At 42.5% G+C, this 18,073-nt stretch overlaps 1 protein-coding gene across 1 annotated transcript in view; it reads left to right on the plus strand.

Moving 5' to 3' along the window:
- ADGRL3 (adhesion G protein-coupled receptor L3) overlaps nucleotides 1–18,073 on the plus strand; it is a 264,971-nt gene that overhangs the window by 183,518 nt on the left and 63,380 nt on the right. The window contains exon 3 of the mRNA XM_035325512.1: nucleotides 5,272–5,528. Within this exon, the coding sequence (XP_035181403.1) occupies nucleotides 5,474–5,528 (55 nt within the window). The 5' untranslated portion in view covers nucleotides 5,272–5,473. The remainder of the gene's footprint in view (nucleotides 1–5,271; nucleotides 5,529–18,073) is intronic.

Genomic DNA, 18,073 nt, shown 5'->3' on the forward strand with positions numbered 1-18,073 from the left:
TCTTGGGGGAGTGTGAGCAGTGCTGCAATGATAGTTGAGAACGTAGAATTAATGTGAATTTACAGCCATTGTTGCCTGCTTTTAAGGTTTTTAAAATTACTTACTGACTTATAAAAAATGATCACTGAAAAAATCCACTCATAAATAAACCCGTCCCTCTGGTGGCAACTTCGGTGGGTGGACGGGAGTGAAGGTGCTTGTGGTTCCATGGAAATGCCACAAGGGCTGCCCTGCTCCCACTGGTTTCTACCATGACATGACCCCTTACCTGGTGGGTTGCATTGCTGCCCCTGAAGGTGACCATGGAGCCATATCCTGAGTGGGGAAAGGATTGAAAATTGGATAAAGGTGGGAAGGGCTAGACTATTTTTTTTGTAGTGGTGCCAAAAATTAAAAAAGAATAAGAGTTTTGCAGACAACTTGTAACCAAATATATTAGAGCAGTAATTCTTTAGTTTAGCTCTTCGTAATGGGAGTAGCAATGCAGGACATTCTTTTACTTGAAAGAGACTTCTTTAACTTTAAATTCCAGTGAATTTATTTACTTTTGAAGAGATTGCATTTTTTTCTTTTATCTTGCTGTGGTTATTTCCCTTCTCTCTTTTCTTAGTAAAATCCTGAAAATAGTTTCTGGTATAAATTGCTCTGCAAGTAGCAAATGCTGAGATGCTGAGAATCGCATCCATGGTTCCAATTTGGCCCATCAACTTCAAACAGTTTATTACTTCCAAACTTTCGTTCCTGTAAATAGTGGATTTAATCAGTATTTGTTTGAAACATACTTATTTTTTACTTGGTAAGCAACTTCTGCCAAAGAAGGAGATACGTGTAGGAATCTTTTCTATTAAGGAATACAAAGCAATCCTTGCATCAGTGATTTGTAATTTTAAGTTAGTTTTGCTAAACACATTTTCAGGGGAGGGGAGAAAATTGTTTTGAAGTAAAACTGGGCAAGAAAAGCAGTGCATTTCTATCTGGTTTTTGCAAATCGATGTCATTGAAAACACTCTTGCCCCTCCTGTGGCCACACCATGACTGTCCAGAACATGCTGGGTGCCTGAGGAAGGCAGGAAGATTTTGCCAGGCAACAAAAGGAGTGTCCGGCTTTGTGCAGGTGCAAATGCTCATGTTTGGGCAAAGACAGTAATTAGGGAGATTTGTGATGGGTTTGGCTCCTGCCACTCTAAATTCTGCTTTGAATTCAGACTTTGTTCACTCACTAGATAGACTGGTTTCCTTTTCTTTTTCACCCTGTCTGGATGCTGTCAGGAGGTGAGCTCAGAAAATGCCCCAGTGTGCTGCTTCCCATCAGCTACCAAATGAGAGACTTGGGTAGATGTTGAGTTAGTGTATCCATAATACTCCTTTATGAACGAATGCCTTGACAAAGACTTCATTGCACATCTCTGCCTCACAAAGCTGTAGTTTCCTTTGGTTTTCTCCTATCCTGTCAGTACTACTTTGGGTTGGATTTTGGGAACTGTCAGCGTGCAGATCAGATTTGGGTGATGCTTGGCAGCAGATCAGCCCATGATGCTGTCAGGGGCAGCCCTATAGGCAGAAAGGTCATTGAGCAGAAGAACTTTCTTGTAAATTAATGCAGGCTGTGTCATCTTCGTGGTTCAAATCCAAACCCCTTAGGTCAAGTGTAACCCTTAACTCTTTCACTGTTTTAGTATATTCCCTTCCTGCATCAATAAATGTAACAGAACTCTAAAGTTCACGGGTACGTGCTCTAGTTTCCCCCTTTGGCTGTACATTACATGGAGATATTCCAAAGATGAAGTGAATTTTGTTTTGCAGACCTCTTTTTGCATCTAATAAATGCTTCTTGAGAGAGGTTGTGGGACCATTAAAAACAGGTTTGCTCCACTTGTTTTCTATCTAATTGTTCTCCTGCATATTTCACATCTATGAACACAGTACGATTGATTGACCATAAAAAGTACAGAATTTTGTAGCACTAAAATGTGTTTGGTTCATATAGCAGTGCTGAAGTTGTTAAGCAACTTCAACAGTTCTCTGTGCATGTTGTGGATTTGGTAGGTTTAAGCTCATGCATCTTAAGGGGTTGAACAAGTCTTTGTAGGAGCAGGCTTAAGGGCAAGGCCATGTCCACCAGTGGAAACAGCCAGACAGGCTGCGTCTCTGGCTCCTTTTACTCTGTTAGGAAAGAACATGTAGTTAGGGGTATTGGGACAGACTTTTTACCAGAGTAAAGGGTGCCTAATGAGCTAGTCCTATCACTTCTGTTTTGCACAGGAGCTCTGTGACTGGATAATATCCCTTCTGGTAGGATGAAATGTTTATTTGCACTTCTGTCAGGTTGCAGGGCATCAGGTCTCCAATTGAGCGTTTGGACTCTGTGAAAAGCAGGTGAATCCTTTTGCTTCCTGAGTCACAGCCCATGAGACCCCAGAAGAGTTATTGAATTCAGTCATGTAGGAAAACACAGGCAGACAAATAAAAATTATTTTAAAGACTACCGTGTAAATATTTATTGACAATTATCCCTTCTCTGGGATAGGTATCAGAAATCATTTGTGACTTCTTCTTGAGTTTATATCCAAAAAGCTTTTATTGCACGATAATGTTATCTCTTTCTAACAGGTTCAGATTATCTAGAACTTGAATCAGCTTACACAAATAAAAATTAGAAAACAAACCTCCACTCTTTCAGTCCCTGACTGTGTTTTTTCCTTCAGGGCAGTGTACCTGAGCTCAGACAGCTTCCCCCTATCGTTGTGTGTAGCTTTTCAAATTTTGTAGCACAAAAAGCTTCTCACTTTTAAAACTCTTTATAATGATGATGGTATAGAAACAGCACACGTAAACAATGGCCCGTGGGGTATTTTGATGTACACTGGTAGCTTTCTATAATATAAATGGAAAACTTGTTCACTATTTCAAAAATACAATTTCAAATATTCATAGGTCTTGTCTTTCTTTGGAAAATAGGCTTTGTCAGTGGCTAGTGTCCTAGCTTGAGCAAGTTCCCATTTCTTGCTTGTCTGTAAAGAAGCCACTTGCCTGCATGTTGACCTTGGGCTTTTTAGTCACCACAGTCAGAGCTGCGAAAAAGCCTCAGACACTAAATGCTACGGTTAAATGAAAAAATCACAGGGGGAGACTGGTGAGGAGAGAAAAGCGGGAGAACAAAATTTTGGCAGAGCAAGCAGATACACTTATCAGAAAAAATGCAGCTTCCTTGTAGACTTTGGTGCTGAACAATGTGGGGTTTGACTTAGTTGATCAGCAAAGATAGGAGGCAGAACAAAGGCCACTTTGTCATGCCTGAGTTACAGGAATATATCCACATCACAATGGCATGCGGCATAGTTTTTCATAGAGCTTTTTGGCTCAAACTGGGTTTTGGGTAAGAACAAAAATTGGCAAAAACAGCTTCTTTGCTCGGAGAAGAATAACTTCTGTTGATCAGAGATTTTTCTGAGAGATTTTTAATTAGACCAGTGCTGTGAAGGCTACAGAGTCTAGGGAGTTCAAAACAGATATGCAAAGCACTTTACAATTCCTCATATTTTATCATCATTTCAAAGTCAGCAGGGAGCTAAGTCTCAAACTGATGCCATGGCTTAACTCTGTACAGTTGTTGTTTTATTCCTGCCAAGTTTGAGTCACTGTGGCCATCTAGCCCCTTCTTGAGAGATTAAAATGATGGGAAGCTGGAATCCTTTCTGCAATTAAATGAGTGAATGTTTCTATTCAAGTATAGATTCCAATTTCCCCATGCCTTCCTGTAAGAGTGTGGAATGGACAAGAACTTCCCTGTGAGGGTGATGGACCTCTGGCACAGGCTGCCCAGAGAGGTTGTGGAGTCTCTTTCTCTGGAGATATCCAAAACCCACCCGGATGCTACCTTGTGCAACGTGTTCTAGATGACCCTGCTCGGCAGGGGGGTTGGACCAGATGATCTCCAGAGGTCCCTTCCAACCTCAACCATTCTGGGAATGAATTCTGTGATTCTGTGAGCTTGACTTAGATGGGAGCGACTGGCTGCAGGTTAAGTGGGACTTCCAGGCTCTACTTGGCTTCAAAGCCTGGTCCGGATTTGGTGATTAAAAGCCATATAGGAGACCTCAAAAGAGAGGGGATAAAGAAGCTTTTAGGCATGTTATCAGCAGACATACTCCCAAACCATGTTGCTGACCCCACTGACTGGCATCTTGGTGAGGGCCTCAACAGACGGAGTGAAAGGTTTTAGCAGGAAGGAGTAATACGGTGCCCAGCTACCTAGGGGAGAGCTGGGTTCAGTTTCTGCCCAAGTCTTCAGGACTGTCAGCTTTGGTAAGTTCAGCAGGGTTAAAACCTAACTTCTTTCCCTTGTTCACCATCACTCTGAAGAGGGAACCCCGGTGCTGTGAGGAGGAAGTTGTTGAGAGGCCTCCCATGCTGTTGGAGTGCAAATGTGAGCCCGTCCATGGTACTGCCTGCGTCACAGCATTCAGGACACACGGCCAACGTGCATGGATAACTTCTGGACAGTGCATTGACCTGGGTTAAAATTAGAGGTTAAAGATTAAAGAGAAGCAGGAGAATTGCACAGGCATCTTATGCCCTATGCGGCGACTAATCCATCTTTGCCAACCTAAGCGACTCTATGATTTTAAGCACGTTGCGCCTTCCATGTGTGCTCACGGGCATGGCCTAGACCAAATGGTGAAGTGAACCCTCGCATCTGCAGTTTGTTGGTTTGCCTACACGCTGGCAAGTTTGCTCTTTCAGGAGCTTGACTTTACTGCTGGGCCCTGTACCTGAAGGTTTTCGGTGGAAAGGAAGCAGCTGGGGTGGAAATTAACCTCTTGCAGAGAAATAGGCCCAGAGCCTCGGCACCAAATAAACTCTTTTCAGCAATGAAATTTCTCTCATTTTTTGACTGGTAAATACACAAGTGTTTCCCAGAGAGTTGCAGGTTATTTTAGAAGTCCCATGTACGTACGTTCTAGTGCAATCCGTACAGACTTGTTTTTTCCAGTCACCTTTCAAGCCTGTGGACTCCCTGGGCCCATGGGCATAATGTTGAAAACCGCTGCCTTAAGCCCTGCTTTAAGAGGTGAAGTGGAATATTAGTGATGCACAAACTGTCTCTCTTGGAGACAAGTTTTAATTCCTATTGTACATAAAGGACATCTGAAGGGCTGGGGGGAAGATATGTTTGCCTTTACAGCTGTTGGCAGCAGAGAAATGCAGCAAGACTTGATTGAAAATCTTAGTGTTTTACTAACTACATTTTTTTTCCTTTCTCATTTCTAGGTCTCAGATTCTGGATACTGTCTGTGGGATTTTTTTTTATTGCTTTTTTTTTAATTATAATTTTTGATTGGCTTTTTCCCCTTTCTCGGATGTGAGTCGAAGGCCAACAGTCGAAGTGCTGGAAGCAAGTGCAGGAGGACGCTCACCTTGTTTTGTTTGAACTCTTGTTTGCTGGGATACTTTCAAGCCCTCCTTCACAGTCATGTGGTCATCACAGCTGCTGTTCTTCACAATGCTCTTCACACCGTTAGCTCATGGTGAGTGAGAGATGGGGAAATTTGCCTGCGGGACGGGGAGAGAATGGAAAATAGCAAAGATTATGTCTCTACTTTTTCTACCTAATCTGTTTTTTCCAGGATGTTGTTTTCTCTTCCCACTTTCACCCCAAGGTCTTTGAATTCCCAGGCCATGTTACGACTAATTAAGTCTTGAAACAAAGAATTCTGGTCACAGAAATATTTCTGTTCTTGAGTTAGGTGCTACAATAAGGCAGACTTTCTTTCTCATGCCCAAGCCTACTCTGTTGGATGTGTGTCGCTGGGATTGTCTCTCCTGGCCTCTGCATGGAAATGATTTTCCCTTTTGTGAATACTGTTCGATAGGGGGCCGTGTCCCCCTCTTTAGCCACAGCTCCAGCAAGGGTGGGATCTTAATCACTGTCACGTCAGACCATGAGAACCAAAACCAGTATGGTTGCCTTTAGCCTGGTGTACCGTGTAACCCACCTGGAAACACAGTCAGTAGCTGTAGCACTGTGCTGATGCAACCAGGCAGCCTCTGAGAGCTGAGCTAAGATCTTAAGGCACCAGTGCTATGCTGTGGGGCTATATTAGCTCTCACTCCAAAGTCTGCGTACAGCATACTGTTGCCTACAGTGCCCATTATATATATACACGTATATTTCAAGTGGAAAAAATTGTTTATTTTATTAGCCAGGATAAAGTTAAGTGAAATATGACACGATTAATTACTTGGGATAAGACTTCAAGGCCTTGGGTTGTTTTTGTTTTGTTTGTTTGCTTTTGTTTTTAATGTGAGAAACCCCAGTGTAGGGCACACAAGTAAATTTCCAGACTTCTTAAATGCTAAAGGGTTCAGGAGCTCCTGTTCTCAGTAATCAATCTCAGTATTCGATTTAGGTTCCTAAATCGTCAGAGCAGAGCTTTGGAAAATTTGGCTAATTACTTGATGCCCAAATGGAAGGTGAGCTCCACTGAGTATCCCATTTTAATTTCAGTTCAGTGGGAGCATGTCTGTAAATAAGATGACTTCTTGTATTTAGTCTGTGTGCCTCTGCATTGAAAATGCCAAAAAAAAAAAAAGGCCTTTGTGCTCAGCATCTATTGTGTATGTGCTAAGACTCTAAAGTGAAGTTTTACAGCAAAGAAGGCTAAAAAAAAAAAAAAAAAAAAGAATTCAATGTAATTGGCTGAACATATCTATTTCTAGAGCACAACCTGTCTGCTCATATCACTTATAACACCTTTGTGCACAAAGGTTATCTGTACTATCATTCTTTAAGCAAAACTCCTCACTGACTTGAAAATTAGAATGAATAATTAAACTGAGCAAACCAACTGGGGTGGAATGGAAAGAGCTATTAGGAAAAGTGCTCTCCATTCTTTTCTAGGAAAGTTAAATGGTAAATTGTTTTGTAAATCTTTATAATTAAACAATATTAACAGTTAAAGCAATTAACAATTTAAAAATGCCTCTGGCGGTTCTGTTTTTAAATCAAAGTGCCACTGTAGCTGGAAAATCCTGCATGATAGTTGCAAGAAATGAAAATGTCACAAGTATCTTAGGAGTCATGTCGTGCTAGAGATGAGCAAATACCAGGGACGCAGAAACTAGGCGCCTGGAAACGTTGTTAGAGTTGTGATCTTTATGCTTTTCTGCAAAGTAGGTATATGGGATGGCTGCTGTGGTGTTTTTTTTGTTTGTCTGTTTTGGGGTGGGTTTCTTTGGTGTGTTGTTTTTGTTGTTTTTTGTTTTTTGTTTTTTTTTTTTTGGTAGCAGTCAATAGCGGTAAATCTGACCCATACATGTTTTCTCATCCCTGTAAATCGCTAATAAGAGTGCAGTAGAGGCTCCTAGATGTTTTTGAGTATTGGATAGTGAAGACCTTTGGCCTGAGCACAAGGACTTGGAATCAAATTTAGTTCTTCCTATTTTGTTCTCTAATATTGACCAAGATGCAGTTAGCATCTCAAAATTTTGTTCTGTTGCTTTTTGTGAGGGAAGCAGGTACTGAGCATGTGTCTGGTTTTTAGGAGTGGCATGTTCTTGATCCTAAACAAAGGGAAAAAAACTACAGTATAGCTGTGTGTCATGATAAGAGTATGTTTGGTATCAGCCAGCACTGGGCAGTCAAACCCATTCAGTCTCCCATGGAGAACAAAGGGCATGTGCATTAGAGTTGTACTGGAGGTTGAAGTAAATCGTCTAATACGGCTTCCAAGGTTTTGAAATAAGACACTGAGTATCTGATGGCTTTCAGGTACTCTCCCTCCCTGCCCTTCCCCCTGTAAGCACCTACAGAAAGCTGCATGAAGCAGATGGCAAGACGGTGTCAATGCAGAAGTTGTTCCTTCTGTTCCTTCAACTTCACCTTGCATATAAAAATGATCCATTTAAGCCCTGCTCAGTTTTTTCCATTCTAGTAATCCCCTTTCATTACACATAGAACGCTTTTGTATTTTGTTTAACGGGATCCGAACATTTGAGTCCCTGTGTCATGGACAGGGGCTCCTGTCCTGCAGCGATTACCTGAGTTGATACAAACTGCTTTTGCAGTTCATGGCTCACTACATCTCATTCCCTGTTTGAGTTTACAGTCTCTTCATCTGCAGTGATTGTTACATAATAGATAGATCCCATAAATTATTATTTTTTTTCCTTTGTTCTTTTTTTGGTGAGAGAGGCAGGACGTGGGACAGGACCGACTCTTTTTTTAGCTCCCATTTCTGGGGGTATACTTTCTGTCTTGGGTTATGACAAGCGTTGAGTCAACAGCTATATGATTTCAGTGATCCGCAAGATGGAAAGTAATCCTCCAGAATACTGCCCTGGTACAGTGTCTTCTTGCTGTTGTTCTGCAGCAGTAATGACAGGCAAACAAGTCTTGAATGCTTGCAGTTTCTTGGTGATTTTGTTAATCTATTGTATCCTAAATGCAGAGGCACTGTGATGTCTGGTTTTGCCCAGACTGCTCTGAATCATAGCTCAGAAAATGCTCAAAACATGTGAAATACTTAAGATTTGAGTAGTGCATGCTTTCTTTACTGTTGCTCTTTACTTCACTGGAAAATAGCGTTGTGTGCCAGTGGACCGGTGCAAAAGACCCCAGGAAGCTCTCCCCCTCTTTTAAGCTCCAGCAAAGTCTGTAAATCCATCTGTTGAATAAAACTAAACCAGATATACAAAATCAGAGAATTAACTGAGATAGAAAACAACAATGCCCAGGAATAAAAAATAATAATAGTAATAAAAAAACCACCACCACCAACAACAAAAATAGCAAATAACAACAAAGCAAATGCTGTCAGTCTTTGCAAAGACTCTGCAATGGACTTCTGCTTTTGCACCCCCACCTCTTGTCTGCTCGTTTAAAGTCTTTTTCTAAAGCACCCAAAAGCCTGGGCTCCCAGAAAAGTCCACCCCATGCACACCTGAGCAAACCGATCCTGTAATGTGTGGATTTCCCACAGGCGTTTGCAGGAATGAGCAGCTGTTCTCATCTTCCTCAGCCTTCTTCCCCTTGACCCCAAACAGAACAGATTTCTCTTTACCGACAAATGAGTGCTGTCAAAGTTCACCCAAAATGAGGTAGACGTGACAGGCAGCAGCTCAGCTCGCGAGCCCGAAGAGATGTACGCTTGCTCTGTCACACTGCTTTCATGCTCATATGTGGCTGAGGGCTGGGATTTAAAACTTCCAGGCTACTGGAAAAAAATGATAATAAAAATAACAAGATCCAAAACGGCATGCTGCTGAGAGCAGGGCAGCAAAGATACTGTAAAATGAAATTTTGCATGTCTTCAACCAAGTAACTTATCTTAGGTTTCGGAAGAATGCTGAAGGCCTGTTGTATCCCAAGATCTTTATCATCCCATCAGATTGTTTTATTGTTTATTTGTTTGTTTTTAGGGATTGTATCATGCAAATAGTTTCACAACAGACACCTGAAAGATACAGTATTTGAGGATCCAGTAATGAGGGTTTTTTGGTCACTGTAATGCTTTTGTAGTCTGATCGAAAATAGAACAACTGCTTATCACTCCGATTGAAGCAATAGCTCAAAGTGCCCGATTTCTTTTGGGGATCATTACAAATGCAATCAAATCATCAGGCATAGCTATCTGCCCGTTTCCTCTGCTGCTAAGCCCTCGTCCTGCCAATGCATTGTGAGAGGGAACCATCAGCCTCCAGGTTCCTGCCTGAGCAAAACCCAGTGTCAGTGGTGGGGGTTTCTTCCTTCTTCCTCTGGGGTCTTCAGTGTGGTTGGGGTTGTTTCTTATGTTTTAACATGTTTTAACACTGTATTTGTTAGTGGGTTACACACTGTATCTCCAGATGATCCATGGGGTTAGTTAGTGATTCCTCAGATTACTTAGGCTTATAAATCTTATTCTCCATATAAAACTTGATTTTGGGAGAAGGGGCGGAACCATACACTTGTCCAAAGCTCAACAAGGCTGAAGCAAAAAAAGAAGTTAGGTGATAATATAACCAAAGCCAAGCTTGACATTGACAGATCAGTCGATCTCTAACACTGGAGTAGTTTTTGCTATCACAGCATGGATAGGTGAGACGAGTCATCTGATCATAGAGCAAGGTGCAGGTGTAGCAAAGATTTCTTTTCCCCAAAGATGGGGCTGAACTAATTTGTTTGCAGAGTAGAAAACAAAATTTGAAGTCTTGTCAAATCAATTAAGCAAGAAAAAGAGCCTCGTCTGGTCTACTGTTGTGCCCCTCTACGCTTCTGCAGCATCTTCCCGATATTTCTGGGAGATGACGATGGTGAGGTACGGCTGTGTCTTTGTGAGGAGGTGGCCCTGGAAGGTTAAGCTGATCTCTCTAGGCATTAGCAGGTCGAGATGCTGAGCCAGTTTCTGTGGGAACAGTGGAAATATTTATTACTGAATAGCACTGGCAGTTGCCTGGTGACAATGATTCTGTTAAGGCAAGCAGCATTATCTTTCTTGGGGGAATATATGATGCTAGCAAGCTGGTCCTCAGTGACAGAGTGCCGTTTAATGTGAGCTGAACATTTGCCTCACTACTATTTTAATACAGTGAAAATGCTGTCACTGCTTAAAATACATACTGTGTTTCTTTTATACTTGTACAATACTCTTCATGTAGTCAAAATGAAATACAAGAGACATGTTTTATTAGTTGTGAAATAGCCAAGCTGACTTCCAGGCTTCTGCCTAACTTCATTGTTCTAAAAGATTAATCATCCTTGAAATATTTATAATATTTGCTATTCTTGGCAATTTGTATTACCTGCAGCAGTGCCACCTTTCCAGCAGCAGAACAAGTGATCAAGGAAGGCTTTCCCTGATAAAAGAGGGTGGTTGCTCTGTGTATATACTACAGTGCTTTCATTAGTAGGAGCGTACTAAAATCAGGAGTATTAAGTTCTCCATCTGATGACTGACCAATCTATAAGCTGACAGAGGGTGAAATTCAACCTTGCAAAGACTCTATGCACCACTTAATTCTCACTTAAACCATTAAGCATGAGCAGAGGTCTGTGTGCAGACCCACTTTACTCATTTCTAAATTTCACACTAAATGAAGAAGGAGATTTTAACCTGATAATGCTTGGTGTGTGTGTGTGTGTGTATGTTGTTGTTGTTTTTTTTCCTCCTTTTTTTTTCCAGTGCTTGGCAAGTGCTCATAGCATCTTCCTACATTACGGAAGGAAACAGGATCTGTTTCCATTTTCACTTGCCATTTGCAGTGTTAGGTGCTTATGCACCAAAGCACTCTTTCCATGCAACCCATAGGCATCAGCACAGCCGTAGTTGCAATGAAGTTGAAGCTGTAGGATTGGAGCTACCAAAGTAATGTATGGAAGTTATCCTTTCCTGTAGCCTTCGGAATATTGATGGCATGGAGCAGCAGGACATGCTCGTTTCTTTGTGGGCTCCAGCAACAGAAAGAGTTCTTGCTCTGGTCGCAATAGGAAGTGGGGAGCTGTATTGTCCTGCAGGCCTGTAACCTCTGGTGCTCGTCGCGTTTGTAACTGTTTCCTGACAAGGCTGGTTTCTGATCTCTAGTGACCAGCTCTGTGCACTCTGATTTTTGTAGTGTTAATTGAGCTATAAGATGTGACAGCATGTGAATTACAGTGTAGTAATTCACGCCCAGCACATTCAGGCACAAAGATGAAGGCCAAATGGCCTCTGTGCAGCTAAGTGTGAATTATTGTACCATAATTTAATTCCCATTATATTTTACTGGGATTATAAAACTGTTTTTGTTAGTGAACTTCGTTAGGAAAAGTTATCTTTCAAAACACAGTATTGAGAATTACAACACAGATCTTGTCACAAAGCAGGATAAGGAGCTCTGGGAGAACAGGGAAGAAGTTTTGCTGAATCTGGGCATCTATAGGCTTTTAGGTGTGTTTGTGTAGTTAGTAGCCCTAGGAAATGAATGAATGGGTGTTGTGGTGCAGACATCTGCCATCTAAAAACTGACCTAACACCACCTCCTATTCATTTCATTTCAGGTGCCGAGCGGTTGCCAAGTAGTATGGCTAGGTTTATTTGTTCCTGACATGGTCTGGTTTGATCTGGAAACCTTAGCTCCCAACTGGTCTCTTGAGCCATCTAATCTCTTTTCAGTTCAGACTATGCAAATGTGCACATCAGAAACTCATTACTGCTGGCAGATTGGGTTTAGGTCCTAGCGAGTGATGAGTGACTAGAGGATGGGTTGTCTGCGGGAGGGTGAAAAAGCACTGGAGAAACAAGGCTGATGGGACTAATTGCTTAAGGGTAGCTGGGATAAAACTGTCCTATCAATGAATTGTTTTCAATGATATGATAAAAGAGCTCCAACATACCTGGGACATCGATTGGTTAGATGACAGGGTCTCGGGAGAAGTGCCTGTTTTTTTCTTTCTCTCGTGATTCAGGCGAATGTTGCATTTTTTCATCCACGCGGATCCTGGTGTGTCTCTTCTGCAGAAATCCCTGGATAGCAAGCACCATTACCTAGTCCTGTCCTTGACTACTCCTCATCCTGCCTAAACACAAAATAAATATGCAATAGCTATTAAAAGTGGACTCTTCCAAGAGAGTTATTCTCTGAATCAGTTTTACTCATAATCCCAGAAACTTCTAGCTGGTCGGGATATTAGTGGGGCTAGGACAATTCCACTCTTGGTGGATATTTGGGTTTTAGGAACATTATAGTGTCCCAGTGAAAAATATATGATAATAATACTATGTAAGCCGTAACTGCCTGTGATATAATTAGTACGGATTAAGTTTAGGTGTAAACATTATTTGTAATTAAAAAAACAACAGCAACAACTGATTTTTCACAGTTAAATACGTCAGAATGGTATTTTTATACAACTTTTGGGAGTTAATAATCCCAAGCAACCAGCACTAAAAAAAAAAAATGTACTGGGTCCAAATTGACTGTTAAGGATACAGGCATTCCTTAGCCAACAACCAGTGGTACCGTGCAGCACCAGGACGGTTATCACATCTGCAGCTACCTCTGGACATGAGAGGACAGCTTGTCTCCATCCTTTTGGACATGTAGGATACTCCAAAGGGACTGGTGCCAAGATTAAGTAGGGCTAGTGCAGTAGAGAGAGAGAGAAAGAGGAATAGGAACAGGCAGCTTCCCTTTCCTCATACCGTACTCATACTGAGTAGTGGAGGCAATTGCCTACTTGGTTTGCTTTCACCTATTGCGTTATTACCGAAGTGGGAAAATGGAAACCTGTGTGGCTCATTGTTAGTTCTAGCTAATACTTTGCTAATATTAAACTTCCTGATAAAGCTTGTATACGGTGAAGATGTCAGGAAGCTACCCCAGGGGATGGAGAGAGCCCGCTGTTCTGGGCTGCGTGCAGGGTTTTGATGGATGAGGCTGAGCCAAAAGGCTGTATCTTCTCCCTGATGCCTGGGGAGGTGCAGGACCTGAAGACAGTTTCACAGCCAACGTAGCTGTGCAGTGCTGGGGCAAAGCCACCTTTCCAGCAGCCATGGATAGGATTTGAAAGGGCCGAAAACTTGCATCTGTAGCACATCTTTTCTGGAAGTGAGTACTCCCACAGATGGGATGTCGTTCCTGTTTCTTTTCCTAATAACTTCAGCTAAGCTTAAACCACGGGAGTTGGAGAGGGGAAAAAAAGTACTTCTCAGGGTTATCTGGCCCTAGTTCTTTCATCCTCAAAGGCTGGGCACAGTGAGGTACTTGAAGCTGAAATGAGAAAAGAGCGTGAATGGGGGAATGAATGATGGCCTCCTTCACTCTCTTACCACTTCCTCAGTTGCTGCTAACCTGCTCCCCCAGGATCGGGGCAAATCTGCTGTTCTCCTCTGTTAAAAAGAGCACCCTTGGCCCAGCACTAATAGCAAGCAGAAGCTCTTTATTGCAAATGAAACTGCTGATTCCCTAGAAGAAATCTTTAACATCCATTTTATCAACTCTGCAGTCATGTTAAGTGAATCCCAGAGCCATCTGATGTTTATTACTCTAGGGCACGTTCACTGTTGTTCAGTCGGTTCCTTTAGTGATCACAATTTCTTGAATTGGTTCTGTTGTTTGGTAATGTGGTTTCATTTGAATCGGGAAGAGGTTTCCTGCTGCTCAACGAGCAACTCATCTGGGAAAGACACTCTGGAAAGGGAAGAAATTAAAAGCGTGTCAGGGAATTTAGATTGCTTTCCCTCGCTTGGAATTTCCATGATTTCCAGGAAATCGTTTGGTGCCAGGCAGCTACCTGAACTACCCACCCGGTGCCTGGCAGGACCATCTATGTCCCCTTGTGAATCTGCTCCAAGCCTGGGGATGCTCAAAAGGTTTTCAGCCAGCACCAAGCAGATGTTGCGGTCTGCCCATCCGAAAGCATGTAGGAGCGGATTACTGTGCTTGTAGTCACGGTGCGGTATTGAACACACACCTTAAACTCAAGGAATTGGACCCAAATATCTTCTTTAACATATTTCCTTGTGCTTTGCCATGTGGTGCTGCTTTCTGAAGTGGCTAAAAGTGCTGGGTGCCTTGCTGCAGATCCTGGGGTGTAAATTTCAGATTCACTTAACGTTCATAGATGCCAAAGGTCCATGAGTCAGTCTGTGCGTTAGGGTGGTTGTGTAGAGTAAGAAGTATGGGATAGATGTATGTAATTCTGGTACTGCTACTGCCTCTTGTGTCCTAATCTGGAGAAACTGGAGTGCTTGGTGGGCTCTAGGAGCTCAAAGTCAAATTGTTTGATGTTCTTAAATTTCCAGAACATGAAGCCATACATAAATGGCGTATTAATACAGAGTTTTTTAGGGCTTGATCCAAATACCATGCAAGTTAGGCATTCCATATAAATGTACTTTGAATCTGGTCTACTCAGCCCAGAGGGCAGGGGAAAGCTGGAGCATAACCTGGGAGAGATCACACCTTGGGTTTGTGTTTGCAAAAGCTTCTCCCAAATTTTAGTGCTCTCAGTGAGCTGACCAGGTCACGGGCTATTCACCTGCCCCAAGAACTGCAGCACTGCATGCAGTCCTTATTCTCAGGGGATGCTGTTCCCCTTCAAGCTCTTCTAGGAACAATTAGCAGTCATCAGTGCTGCTGATTTAAATGTATTTCTTTCTTCTTCTTCTTTTCTCTGTGGCTTTTGTTGCTCAAAGACCTGTCTCCAATTTTTAATTCGCAGTGTTTTAGTTTTATTACTGAAATGCTGGAGGCTGCAATAAGGGTTGATTTAGTATCAAGAGAGCAGAATCTCATGTAATGCTCCACTCTCTATGAGGCTGGAGGGGAAATATGTGTGTTGGTTTACAAGCAAGGACATCAGACTGCCTAGGCTAGCTGCATCAAGTTGGAGTTGAGCAGGGAGCTGGGATCCTTTGGCATTCGGGGTGCAGAGGAACAAACCCACAGGGCAGTGGTTTCCCTGCAGTCAGGGAGAACTGGGGTGGTGCTCCACAGAGGCAGTGGTAATCATGCCAGGTTACCTACCATGCACATCTCACAAATGCGGCATTTCCCTTTTGCTACGTGTCTGCTCCCCTGCTGTAGGGGAGAAGTCAGCACTGGTGTCAGCAGGTGGTCCTGTGAGGACCCCCTCTTACTCCTCCAGTAGAGGCATGGCTGTTCTCTGTGAGACAGGTTGGTGGCCAAATCCTGTTTCTCACTTAATATCTTCCTAGCATTGCTGCTCACATCTATGCGTATGTAATTTGTAGCGTGTTTTAGGGAAGAATGCCTGCGTGTCATATCTGTAGGGAAATCCACATCACTGAATTAATTTTTTGTGTATGTTAGGTGTGTGTGTTTGTGCTCATATATAATTTTCATACTACATATACAAATACACCTATAGAGAGGTGATCTATCTAAACTTAGAATAATGCAAGGAACTTTTTTCAAGCCTTCATTTCATTGGCGTGACTTGAAATGCGGCCTGTCGTTGCATTTTGTAATTTTATAGGCATATGCAATTAAAAATCTTGCTATTAGATATTACACTGGGGGAATTCTGCGGCCTAAGAAATCTAATAATGTTTGGTTGTTTTCCTTAATTTGATTGAGAAAAATAAATAAATAAACAGGCCTGTTGATCGGAAGCCAAACGTATAATGAATTCATATCATCAGCAGACACCTCAGAGCCTCCAAGCCCCGCTGATAAAAGGGCTTGGAAGTTGTATGTTACAGTGTCAGACAGCCATCAAAAAATAAAGTTCTTCCTTAACTTTGTGCTGTCTGGCAAAACAGGTCTGGCTGTAAATTGTGTGAGGTGACGAGCACTTAGTTGTGAGAGGATTTTGGCATGTGCTTAGCGTTTCTACCTCTCCAGGCACAAAACAGTCACCACGAGGAGCTGCGAGCGTGTTTTTGCATCCTGACGGCCACAGTCCTCGTTTCAGAGCGTGTCTGAATTCACGGGAGCCGTAGATTAAAGGGGTGGAAAAGAGTAAGATGGAGGAGATGAAGAACAAAATGGATGAACCTGTATGCTCTGTTTAGTGTCCTTGGGGAACTGATGTAAAACTGGAGGCGGGAATCCTGTTTTGCAGAAACCCGGATGATTTAGGCTGTCTTGCTCTGTGCCATGATTTGTAGCACTAGTGCCAAAAACTTCATAGCAGTCTTCAGGGGGCAGGACCAGTCTGTTTTGATGCCTGGCTTGATATGGATTGATGCTCTGTGTCCTGTGCTCTGTCCGCCCCAGTAATGCTGGATTGTCTCCCATCCCCATATATAATATTTGAGCTCTTCCTGCCTTTCTCTCACTACGGCATTGAATTGCTGTCTTTCTCCTCTAAGTAGCCAGCAGATCTCACGAAGCATAGTAACTTAATTATTTAGGGTCTGTACCGATTAGCCTTACATCTTGAGGCTATGCAGACTTGCAGCCCTGGAACATCTGGTGCGACCCTGTTTCTCAAGGCCCTATTCCTTGTACAAATACAGCCTCTTTCTTTGGGGATGGTAAATATATGACAGATGTGAAATTCTCCAGCTCTTGGGGGAGTGCTGACATGTTGAACTTCATTATCCCCTTTTTGGCCAGTTGGCAAAATGCAATCAAGAATAACTTTTGAGGAGGGATGGCGTATCCAATATCACTCTGGAACGCTATTGTAGTGAAAAGCTTCAACAGGAACAAGCTTAGGGCACAAGAAAGTTGATACAAGGAGATGGGATCAGTCTAGCTAGCACTCATAAAAATGCAATGCATTAGAAAGGGTAAACTTTGAAGTCAATGGGAGCTACGAGTTACAGACCTCTATGAAAGCTAGACTCGCAGCTAGCTTAGATGCCAAAACCATTTCAGTACACTTCCCCACAGCTTGCGAGCTCGATGGTTTGCACTGGGATATGGCGATCTGAAAATCTCACAGAGGTGGTAATTGCAAAGCTGTCAAATATTCCTTGCTTTTTATAAATATATTCATTGTTGGTTTTGGAGTAATAATGCCTAAACTGCTACAGCTTTACATAGGAAGCAAAACACATATGAGACGTATACACTGAGATGCATCACCTGGAAGGGTTGGTATTACTAGCCGGAGCTGTGCTGAAGTGTTACAGCACATGTATTCTTTCTGGGGAAGCGTGGGGGAATATTTGTTTAGAAAGCTGAATAGGTGGCCTTGACAACCTAAAAAATCTATTTTGACACAGCGTTTGCTGTGATGGCTCAGGTGATTCGCAAATCCCACAGCTCCCGGCGGGTGTTTTCCTCTGCTGGTCAGTCTCTTCATGCAAAATGCATTTCCTGAGGTTAACCCACCTTCACTTTGCAGGTCAAAAGAGGAGGTGTCAAATGGGATACCATCGATAACAGGGAGAGGTTTAATTTAAAAGAAATTTTAGGAGTGAAGTGTCTGTGCCACCTACCTCAGGCCCCAAGATGAAACGTGAGGTGTCACGTAAATGAAGCATTTTGCTAAAAGCTTAAACACGGTCTCACATCTATGGCAAATCTTTTGGACTTGACCCTTTTAAGATAAGCTGTGCAAAACAAAGCTCGTGTGCAGACACTGCAAGGTCTTCCAGTCCTCAGCGGAGAGGTTGATCAAGTTCTGCTTTTATTAGGT

Source organism: Oxyura jamaicensis, chromosome 4, assembly GCF_011077185.1.
Source record: "Oxyura jamaicensis isolate SHBP4307 breed ruddy duck chromosome 4, BPBGC_Ojam_1.0, whole genome shotgun sequence".
In the NCBI taxonomy this organism is placed as follows: Eukaryota; Metazoa; Chordata; class Aves; order Anseriformes; family Anatidae; genus Oxyura; species Oxyura jamaicensis.